This window comes from Rhinolophus hipposideros (genome assembly GCF_964194185.1).
Source record: "Rhinolophus hipposideros genome assembly, chromosome: X".
In the NCBI taxonomy this organism is placed as follows: domain Eukaryota; kingdom Metazoa; phylum Chordata; class Mammalia; order Chiroptera; family Rhinolophidae; genus Rhinolophus; species Rhinolophus hipposideros.
Genome location: NC_138046.1, coordinates 82,692,574 through 82,704,720, shown reverse-complemented (window position 1 = coordinate 82,704,720; position 12,147 = coordinate 82,692,574). Strand labels below are relative to the sequence as shown.

General features: G+C 35.4%; 1 protein-coding gene across 4 annotated transcripts in view; it reads left to right on the top strand.

The window, feature by feature from the left end:
• Window positions 1-12,147, top strand: part of KLF8 (KLF transcription factor 8) — a 261,686-nt gene that overhangs the window by 241,422 nt on the left and 8,117 nt on the right. For 2 of the 4 annotated variants that reach the window (XM_081042620.1, XM_081042623.1), the window contains exon 7: window positions 2,343-2,520. In XM_081042620.1, coding sequence (XP_080898746.1) covers window positions 2,343-2,520 — 178 coding nt within the window. Of the gene's footprint in view, window positions 1-2,342; window positions 2,647-12,147 lie in introns of those variants that run through there. The other 2 variants (XR_013992940.1, XM_081042621.1) reach the window with 2 other exon arrangements.

Below are 12,147 nucleotides of genomic sequence, written 5' to 3'. Positions count from 1 at the left end.
TATATCACTCTTATATTTATAGTTTATATTTTGAATTAGTTTCCCTGTGTGTGTTTTGTTCTTCAATTTAGATGATATGTTGAGGTAAGTCATAAACTGTATTTGATAAAGTGCATTGGCACACACTGGAGCTTGTTCAATTATAATAAAAGGTAACTACTTTTGAAATAGGAGTATTGGTCTCCATGCTGAATTCGTGTACACAGCGCAATGAACTTTGATCGCCACAGGATGTCACTGCTTTGTAAGTCAAATTTTCTTCATTTGAGTGTAGAGAATATAGGAATTCTCAGGAGAAAATTTTGAGAGATTGCAACACAATTTATGGAAATGCAACAGTTGGGAGGTGTGGATATCGATAGAATTATATACACCCAAAAGTGAAAATACCATTTACACACTCTTAACACCATCTACAGTTTCATTCTTCTTCCCACTGTTAATAATTTGCAGTGTAGTCTTTTAGACCCATTTTCCTTTGTCTGGTGTGTGTGTGTGTGTGTGTGTGTGTGTGTGTGTGTGTGTGTGTAGCCATTTAGTAGCTTTCCCTTTACATTTGATAATATTTCACTGGCTATCTTTTCATCTTAATGTATACAACTTTATCTTATCCTTTTAACAGCTAATGCAGCAATTTATGAATATTGACATGATCAGTAATTGAAATCATTAGTCCTCAAAATGATTGCCTGTGTATGGTCCAAAACTGAATAAGAGGGAATTCCATTTTGTTGCTGATTTTTTGAAACTGTACAGTTAATTACTAAACACTTGGGAGGATTGGTAGGTGATGAGCAATAAGTTGAGCAGTAAGTTAAGCAATAAGTGTGTGCAAAACAGATTTCTACTAGAATTTAGAACAGCATAAAATTAAATGCCCTGGGGAATTTATACAAAAGAAGGAGAGAAAGAGCCACAGGTAGAAAGACCATTAGAATACCAATGCATTTTTAGTCTGCATTATTGCTTGTTCATTATTATAAAATAATACATGTTCATTGTACAAGATAGGAAATGTAGAAACGCATTAAGAAGAAAACAAACATCTGGGTGGTAAAGACACAATGTGATACATAGATGATGTATCACAGAATTGTACACCTGAAATCTATGTAACTTTACTAACAATTGTTAACCTAATAAACTAATAAAAAATTTTTTAAAGAAGTAAACAAACAGATGGTTACTAGACTTAGCATGGTGATCACATTGTAAGGTATATAAATCTTGAAGCACTGTGTTGTATATCTGAAACTAATATAACATTGTTGTATCCCAACTATACTTAAATAAAAAAAGAAAACAAACATTACCCTAATTCTACGACCTAGGCTTAACCACAGTTTATTTTTGCTCATACAGCTTCTTACCTTTTTATTTAAAAAAATTGACAGGATTGTAAACTAGTGCAGCCACTATGGAAAATAGTATGGAGGTTCCTCAAAAATTTTAAAATAGAACTACCGTATGACCCAGCAATCCCACCTTTGGGTATTTATCCAAAGAAATTGAGAACACTAATTCAAAAAGATAGTTGCACCCCATGTTCATTGCATCATTATTTACAATAGCCAAGATGTGAAAATAACTTAGTCATCCATCAATAGATGAATGGAGATATCTATCACATCTTTTTATCCAGAGCATTATATTCCATAGAATCTGAATGCAACTGGGGATACTGAGTATGGAATTATTTCAAAAAATTTGACTTGATGTTTCTCCTCACCCCATTCCATGTCCTTGAATTTCTGACCTTACACAGAAGCCCTGTAGCCTGAGCTGAGGGCTAATTCTAGTGAATAATAGATTCTTCCTGTGTGTATGATTCTATTTTACACTATTTGTTGGTATGTGTTAGAAGAGAGGATATGGTTAATACAGTGGTACAGTAGAAAATGTCAAAGATCTCGGTTTGGATCCCAGTTTTATCATTTACAACCTGTATTCATAAAAGAAAATGGGTCAAACAACCCTGCATATATTTTTTATCATCTTTGGAGATGATAAAACGGAGACCCAGCCAGGGAGAAGTGACTTAATTAACGTCACACAGCTAGTATGTAGTAGAGCCAGGATTCAAGCGAAAGCCTGTTTGAGCCAGCACCTATGTGCCTTCCACTCTACCATGTCAGCTTCTCTTTAGGACTTCTGTGAAGGTGAAAGAGAGTATATCTTCAAAGTGATTGCCTCACCTTTTTGACCAAAGCCTTGATAAAAGGTTATGTACTCTGTTACCTCTTCAGTATCCAAACATCTCTTCTCTGACTCCTCTTGTTTTCTTTTTGTTTGTTTTTTTGTTTTTTGTTTGTTTGTTTGTTTTCGCATATTCTCTTTTTTAGGAGAGAAGCCTTATAAATGCACCTGGGATGGCTGCTCCTGGAAATTTGCTCGCTCAGATGAGCTCACCCGCCATTTCCGCAAGCACACGGGCATCAAGCCCTTCAGGTGCACAGACTGCAACCGTAGCTTCTCTCGTTCTGACCACCTGTCCCTGCACCGCCGTCGCCATGACACCATGTGAGCAGCACAGTCCACACTAGAAGAGTTGCTCTGGTCTCATTCCTGTATATGAGCTGAGGTCGTGACCATCTTTTCCTCTTTGATTTCAGCTTGCCTCTAAGATGGGGTTAGAGCAGCTCACCGAGCCAGGTTGATGAGACTAGAGGAAAAGATATCTGGCTTCCCATGGGGGCTCCTTATATTCCATCTTCACCTCTTCACTATCCAGTCCCCAGTTTTCTCAACCTCTACATGGGTTGAATAAAAGTGCAGCACCCATGATCTGTGATAGAACATTTTTCCTATAATAACAAAACAGGAATCAAACTCAAGGCTGTGAACAAGCATACGCTGCTTTTTTTCCTGATTTTTTTCCTCTTGTTTTCTAGAATTCTTATCCATATATACATTGTTTTTGAATCAGTGCTTAAAAGTGGTTGGTAATGTTTTAAAATGACTTTTTCTAAGTTCCTAGATGGAAGAAGGCATAACAATATAGTTGGTTGGTAGCATTTACATTGGATTTGGGTCCTGAGTATAAGACACATGCTCAGTGAATAAGCTGAGTCCCACACAAAACTCAAAGGTTTTTTAAATTCAATGCTATTTGTTCTTACAGTTTGGTTTTCAGATAGTGCTGGTGCTTCTGCTCCTTAAGTCCATGGAAGGGAATGAGGGGATCTTCTTGTCTTTCTCCTTCTTCCTCTCCTTCCTCCTTCAGAATTAAAGATTTTACAGCACAATCACATTGTTTGTTAGGTAAAATTTGGACAAGTAGTCAAAGCACACATCAACATGCCAGTAGGATGAAAAGTGTTCCAGGAGAGTATGTTGGGCAGTGACAAGAACAAGCAGAACCAGGATGATCCTGAAAACAAATAGAGTGGGGCTTTCATTTGGATAGTATTCTAAGTGTGCTGTGATCACAAACCTCATTCAAATGGCAGCCTGTTCAGACAGTGTCTTGAGGGGCTGCACCTGTACTGTTTATCTTTTGTTTACATTAAGCAACTGTTATAAGCATATTGCATGTTGAGAAATCACACACTGGGGCCATTTATAGAAAGGTGAGGGGTTGTAAGAAAAATATTTGTTTATTCTGTGGCATTATTAGCATGCATTCCTGTGTTTCAAATGGAATATAAGAGGCTTTTAGTAAAAACTGAAGTACAAAAAGCAATTTGATGTTTTGCAACTGCTATGTGCACTTAAGCCATTTCTTTTAGCCATTATTGCACATTGCATAATATACACATTTGATTACCCATTCCGACTATTTCATAATAGTCTCTGGGACATAAAATGCTGTGTTCCAGGCCCTGGACATCAGATCTACCTCCACATGGCATATTTCCTCTCTCCAGGAGGAGGGGGAAGTTTGCATCACTTAACTTTGGACTCAGCCTCTCTCCTAAAGGTTGTCTTCATATTGAACCCCTTTTCCCTGGCAGATATTCAACCAGTCCCTGCTTGAACACTTTAGATTACTACCTCTCCAAAGGCCATCCATTCTGACTAAATGATAGAATTCTAGCACCAATAAGGGTTCCTATTAACCATTTAGTACTACCCATCATTGATATTTTACAGATGAGATAAATACAGGTCAGAATCCCCAGATGTTTCCTTGAGGACTTAATAGACCTGCACACCCATTCTCCCGGGGATCATGTTATTAAAACAAATTAAAGAAAACTTTACATGATTGGTTGCAGTATTTGTCCAATTTTATATGTTATGCTTCAGAAAACTTTAGACCAGTCACAAAATCATTCATGGATGATTACATAGTAAGTAAAATATTCTTGGGGTCATTGACATATAACATTAGGTGCACAATTTTTCTCTTCTAACACTTTCTATAATATCTCAGATTTTATTTACCTCATTTCAACATACAATGTCTTTCCAGACCGTAAACCCTCATAAATTCAAGGACTGCCTGTATTTTTCACAATGACACATGGATTTTTACTATTATTGTTATTTTGATATAGACTTTTCCCTGACTTTTGGTGTGCAAGTTCCACACTGTAGACTAATTATTAAAGCACTAGAACATACGGAGGGCCAGTCCATTACAGGGAACTTCTATGTAGCTCTAAGACAGATTGCTAAATGTGAATTACCATCATACATTGGTTTAAGCTTATAATTGAGTAATTGACATGGTGTTTCACAGTAGAGTCCAAGGACTTACCCATTTTCTCTAGACTTTGAATCCTGAGACTCCCTTTTCCAGAGTTCATAACTATCCTGAGCCCTTAGACCTCAGGATCTTTTGCATTGGAGCATATAATCTATTAATAAATAAAAGCTATCAAACATGCTCTTTGTACTAAGATGATCAAATTAAAATTCCAAATATTGGTATCCCTGACATCACTAAGCTTTTATTCAAAACTTTTTCTGCAATGAGGGACTTTGTTAAATGTTTTATTAATTGTCTACCGTCAGGAAACAATTCTAATTCTATTCTTAATTCCCTCTCTCCTCCAAATAATGATAAAATTATTCCAATCATTTACATATTCGTTAAGAAATATGTCAAAATTTATTAATAGTATTTCATAGAGTAGAGGGATTCAAATACAGTACAATACAGTACTGCACTAAAAGTACATAGAATTTTGCTAATAGTGGGATTAAAAGGAACTGTCTCTCTTAGATAACATTTAGGATTAATTGAATATGCTGTGCTCACACCAGCAAAGCACCATTGTGTGGACAGTTGCCTGGGGCATGGAAAATGGCCCTGTTTGATTGGGTTGTATAACATCCTGGGATTTGTTGCAGTGGACTTCCTCCATCAGTAGATGATTGGCAGTTGAACATAAGTATTATGTTCAATTATATGTGTATATATAATTATATACAGTGCTCAACATAAGTATTGATAATTATGACTGGAAAATTTAGGAAAAACTGAGGAATGTGAACTGGTTTGGTAGATTAAGTGGAGTGAATTGTGGGCAAGACAGAAAGGTTTTTGAGACTAACTTCTTTTTAAATAAAATTTTCATTTTAGAACAGTTTTAGATTTACAGAAAAATTGTGAATATTGTACAGAGAGTTTCCCTTTGTCCCACATCCAGTTTTCCCTATTATTAACAACTTTCATTAATATGGCATATTTGTTATAATTAGTGAAGTAATATTGATACATTATTATTAAGTAAAGTCTAAACTTTATTCAGATTTCCTTAATTTTTACCTAATATCCTTTTTCTGTTCCAGCATCCAATTCAAGATATTACATTACATTAAATAGTCATATATCCTTAGGCTTCTCTTGGTTTTGACAGTTTCTCAGATTTTCCTTGTTTCCTATGGCATTGAGAGTTTTGAGGAGTATGTCCCTCAATTGAGATTTGTCTGATGTTTTTATCATGATAAAACTGAAGTTATTGGTTTTGGGAGAAAGACCATAGAGGTAAACTGCTATTTTCATCACATCATATTAACATAACTTATATAACATCACATCATATTAGCATATACTTATTTTCTTGATGTTAAACTTGATCACCTGGCTGATATAGTGTTTGTCAGCTTTCTCCTGTACTCTCCACACCCCTTCCCCTATATTCCATACTGTACTCTTTGGAATGAAGTCACTATGTGCAACCCACACTTAAGGAGTTGTGAGTTATGTACCACATCCTTGAGTGTGAATATCTACAAAAAATTATTTGAAATTATCTATGGGAGATTTGTCTCTTCTCCCTCATTTATTTATTTATGCAATAATTTACTTGTATTAGTATGGATTCATGGATATTTATTTTATACTTTGAGCTATAATCCAGTAAAACTATTTTGTTTGCTCAAATTGTTCCAGTACTGGCCATTGGACACTTTTTTGGATTGACTCCCAAGTCATTTTGTCATACCCTCATCATTTTTTTTAGCATATACTTATTTTCTGGCACTATGAAATGCTCCAGGATCATCTTGTATAGTTTTTGGCCCATTCCTATAATCAGCCATTTCTTTAAGTGTCCTGGTTCCTTTTAATGGAGAACTGTATTAGAAACAGATCTGGGCATTAGGTATACTTGTTCCTACTGGGGTGTTGTTGTTTCTAGGCCATCTCAGCTGACAGAGCAAGGAAATATATGTGTGTACACTAACTCATGTGTATATATATATATATATATACACATATATACACACATATCTATGAATATTTCTATATGTAATCATCCACATCTTTATTAAGCTGTGAATTCATACTGATGTCTCCAACTCCAATCCATTACCAAATGGATCATTCTAGCCTTCTCCATTTGCTTACCTATAACTTCCCACTCAAACAGTAAGAAACCTGGCTGCCACACTCTGACTTTTATTTACTTAATTGTTCAATTCCAGTATACATGTGTAGCGGTATCTGAATGGTTAACTTGTGGGTAACAACTAGAACACAATGCTCATGTATATGATAGTAACATTTTTAAAACTTCAACAGCTCTTTGAAACAAAGTGATTTTCAAAATTCAGGAATAGGGATTTCTATGATCTGAGTTCCAGGAACTTGGGGGTCTGTCCTGCCCCCAAAACATTATCTCAAGAATCAAACCACTGGGAATTAACCTAACCTTAAATAAACCAAGGGAAATTATTGATGCTCCACAATGCTAATACCGATATAGAGATGTGGACATAGAAGAAAATGGGTGTGCCCAATTTAAAGATACACTTAGCACTATCCTCATGGAGAAATATGGCTGTCTGACAATAAGAGTGCTACCCTAAGTTACCTCTCTTCTCTATTTTCCCATCTCTCACATGGCTGACTCTAGGCAAGTCACATCACCTCTCTGTGCCTCAGTTAACCCATCTATAAAATGGGGCTCTAAATATCTACCTCACAGGAATGTTGTGAGGATTCTTATTAATGTGTGTTGGCAAAAATGATAGCAGATCCTTAAATGAATAACAAAGTCTTATGATCATTACTATGATGATAATTATAGTACCCTACATTTACCTTAGAAAATGGGGAGGATTATGAATTATGGGTGATAAAGAGCTAAATTTGAATCAGTAACAAGAATAATTGAAGAATGGTCACTGGAAGCAATATTATTTCCTCTCTTCCTCTTACTTTCCTTACATTCTTTTCATTACTAACTATAGGATTCTCATATGTTTGCAGATTCAAAACATATTAGGGCCTAAAGGGATAGGCAGGCAAAATATGTTGCTTCAAAAACTGTTTTCTTCCCCTTTCCGCACTCTGCCTGGACCACATTACATGTTACCCTGTCAGAAGCACAAAGGCAATTTCCCAGAGCCCTTCAGAAATTGGCCAGTTCAACTTCACCAGTTACATTTTATCTTTCCTGACTTATTGTCCTCTGAACAGTATAGGCAGGAGATAAGTGGGGTGGGGTGGGGTGGTTGGAGTGGGAGTGGGATGGAAAAGGATACAATTTATACCAGTGGCAGGGTATTTCTTTGATTCTTAAACACTGATTTCACCTTCCATTTCATTTTCTGGTAGTGGGTCAGGGGCAGGGGGAGAGAGGCTATTTTGTTAACTGTTAAGAAGCTCCACTTCCCAGTAGATATTTCCCAGGGTCAGTACAAGTAGTTGTGGTGGACATTACTTTTTGAACTATGTTGTATGCAGTGCTGTTTTCATCATATTTCTGAATAAAAAGAGGAAGAGAATACCTAGTGTTGTCCATCCCTGTTTTTTGGCAGGAGGCCCCAGCAGGAGAGCAGTCCCAGAAAGTGACTTCTATTTTGTGTAGGGGAAAGAAGCCTGCAGTGAAGGGATTGATTTAATGTTTTTCCATTGTTATTTTGTTTAAAGAAATTACAGAACAGTATATAAGCTTTAGTCTCTATCTATAACTCTTAAGTTTGTGCCTCGTTATTTCAGTGCTTTAGAGCACCACCCCATTTTCTCTCTATTTTATACTAGTTCTTGTTCCATAAACATGGCTTTGAAACTAGGATCATGAACTCTTATATACAAGCCTGTTATGCAGTTGGAGGTAATCAAGAATTGCCTCAGATAGCATGGTCACTTAGAGGTTACTCGGTTCTAACTTAATGGGACTCTCCCTCTGTGGCATCCAGGCAGGGTGTGTGCTTTGGTACTAAGTAAACTTGTTATGTTTGATTATTGTACTTTTTATTAATAAAATAACTAAACTTCAGAAACCATAGATATTATTTTGACTTTGTCTCCATTTTATATTTCCTCAACATGGCATGACATGAGTAGATCATTTTTTCCTCCTTAGCTGGGCGAAGTTTTGATGAAACGACTGTATATCAGCATGGGACAAGAAAGGAAGCTGATCTGTTTTAAATACAATAATTTCTGTGTTGAAACACATGAGGCCCTCCCCATTCTTGGGAATCTGCTCAGCAATGTCCCTGAATGGGGCTTCATGAAGACTGTTTGCTCTTTCTGTACATTTCCTACAAAGACTCCCACAAGAGTTTGTAAGATACAGACTCCGTTGGCTAGCTTTCCCTGACCTGCTCACTTCACCATTTTGTTTGTTTTTTCCTAAGAAGGAATGTGGGAGAGGAGGGTATTGGGATAGCTTTAAACTCAAAAGCTACCTCAACATAAATACCACCCCTGGGTGGGGACGTGGGAAGCTGCCTTGTTCTAAGACTGCTTTGGGAAGCTTTGTCTTTTCTAGAGACATTGGGTGGTAAGGAAGTAGAAAGGGGGAAATCCTGTGAGAAAGATTGAGAACAAGATCTAGAAAAACAGATCGAAGAGTGACTGTTCCTGGAACTGCCAGAAAGGGATTTTTAACACAAATGATATAAAGTAAGAATTCTCAGAGCTTGTAGGTTTCCCATAAAGTAAGAATTCTCAGAGCTTGTAGGTTTCCCAGTAATATTTCTTTATTCTAAGAATCACTGTCATTCATTTGGGTTAAAAGCATCATCAACTTGATGCTGTGAATATTGACCGAAAAGCTTCAAACAATCCAGATTTTTTGCCGGTTGCTATGGAAATTGATAAAACACAGCTACTCTCAAGAAATTTACTTCCTAATGGGGGATACAAGAATGAAAACAAACACAGTAGTGTTTTAAGTGTCATAGTAGATATATGTTCAATATTTGTGATATATGTTCAATATTAAATATTAACTATATGTTCAATATTAAAGATTAATTAATTAAGTATATGTTCAATATTTGTGATATATGCTCAATATTAAAAATGTGTGAACAACAAAAGGTACCATAAAAACTTAAAAGACAGCCACATAACACATGATTTATATCCAGCATATATAAAGAAATCCTACAAATAATAAGAAAAACACAATATAAAACATGAATTAAATTAACAAGTAATCACAGATATATGACTATATATAGTCAATAAACATAAAAAAGATGTTCAACCTCACTACTAATCATGTGGATAAAATTAAAATGAGAACTATTTTCAACTCACTTGAATGGCAAATATTTATGAGTTTCATAAGATCAAATGTTGGCCAAATATATGTAAATGGGCAATTATAATACATTACTGGTTAGAGATAAAAAATGGAATTCATATTGGAGGGAAATTTTTCTGAATTTGTTATGACCAAAGAGACCATCTACCCTGTATCTCAGAAATTCTATTTTTTGGATGTCTACAATAGAGAAATTCTCATATATGTAGATGTTGGTGTATACACAATAAAGATGTTCATTTCAGCATTCATAATAATCATGAAAACCTAAATGTCTATCAATATGGGAATGACAATGGACTATGGTATAAACTTTGCTGTGGAATGTAATGCAGCACTTAATAGGAATGAGGAAGGAATGTTAACCCACATGGAATGATCGTCAAATCATGTTCTTTTAAAAGAATCCACACCAACTAGATTACTGTGTTGTTGTATTGAGAGAAATGAAGGATTTAGGTTTGAGGGTTTAAAATAAGTCTGTGAGAATGCAGAAGGGAAACAACTTATAGGGCTGGCAAAGAATATGGTCAAGGGAACAATGAATACAAATGCACCTCTTTTCTGAATTACTTTGTTACAAAAAACAACAGGAGTTACTTGGGAGAGTTAATACAAAAATTTGTGTTTGAGCACTCATGAGTACATTATTCTAATTTATTGGGTTAGGTACAGTCACTGTGCAGAGAATGAATGGGGATAGGTAAGAATGGGAGCAGGTACCTTTTGAAAATAATTAAAGTACATCAGCGAAGGGAAGGTGCATGTCCTGATGAAGCAAAAGCAAAGAAATCATTGCATCTTGGCCAAGGGATTATAAGAAGCCAGAATAGCTGGGAGTGAATGGCCTAGAATACAGACTTTTCACCCTTCTCACAAGGTGAGGGATGAAAGGAGGACTGACCTGATGGCTTGGTTCCTCATGGTGAATATGTGGATCTGTTATTTTAATTCCATTAGTAGCCTGGATATTTTCCTTCAGCACTTTCTCCAAATTATTTATATATATATATATATATATATATATATATGTATATATATATATATATATATATATATACACACACACACATATATATACATATATATGTATATATATACATATATATATAAGATTTTTATTAAAATATAGTTCACATGCAATATTTCAAGTGTACACCACAGTTATTCAACAGTACCCACCTGCCACTAGACATAGTTATTACCATATTATTGATTATATTTTCTATGCTAAAGAAGTGTAAATAAATAAATTATAAAAAATAAAATTAAAAAAATAAAGAAGTGATCACAATGATAAGTCCAGCAATCATGACACTGTACCATGCATCACAATATTATTGACTATCTTTTCTAAGCTGTATATTACATCCCCAAGACTTATTTATTTTATACCTAGAACTTTGAACTTCTTATTCTTTGTCTTCCCACCTTTTTTAAATTTTTCAGAGTTGACATTCAATATTATATTAGTTTAAGGCGTACAGCATAGTGGTTAGACATTTATATAAGAAGTGATCTCCCTGACTAGTACCCACCTGGCACAGTACATAGCTATTACCATATTATTCATTATATTTCCTATGCTGTACTTTACGTCCCCATGACTACTCTGAAGTTACCAATTTGTATTTCTTAGTCCCTTCATCTTTTTCACCATGCCCCCAATCCACCTCCCATCTATGACCTCAATAAACATCTGACGTCATACATAGTTATTACAATATTATTGACTATATTCCATTTGCTATATCCTACATCCCCACGACTACTGTTACACTACTGTGTAACAACAAATATGTATTTCTTAATAACTTCCCCTTTTTTAACGACCTCCAAGCCCCCTCCCATCTGGCAACCATTCAAAATGTTCTCTGTATCTATGACTTTGTTTCTGTTTCATTTGTTTATTTTGTTCTTTAAATTCCACTTATAAATGAAATCATATGTCATTTGTCTTTCACTGTCGGACTTACTACACTCAGCACAGTACCATCTAGGTCCATCCATGTTGTCACCAATGGCAAGATTTTGTTCTTTTTTACAGCTGAGTAATATTCCATTGTATATACGTGCCACCTTTTCTTTATTCATCCATGCAGAGACACCCAGGTTGCCTTCATATCTTAGCAACTGTAAATAATACTGCAATGAACATATGGAAGAACACGTCCCCTCAAAGTAGCATTTT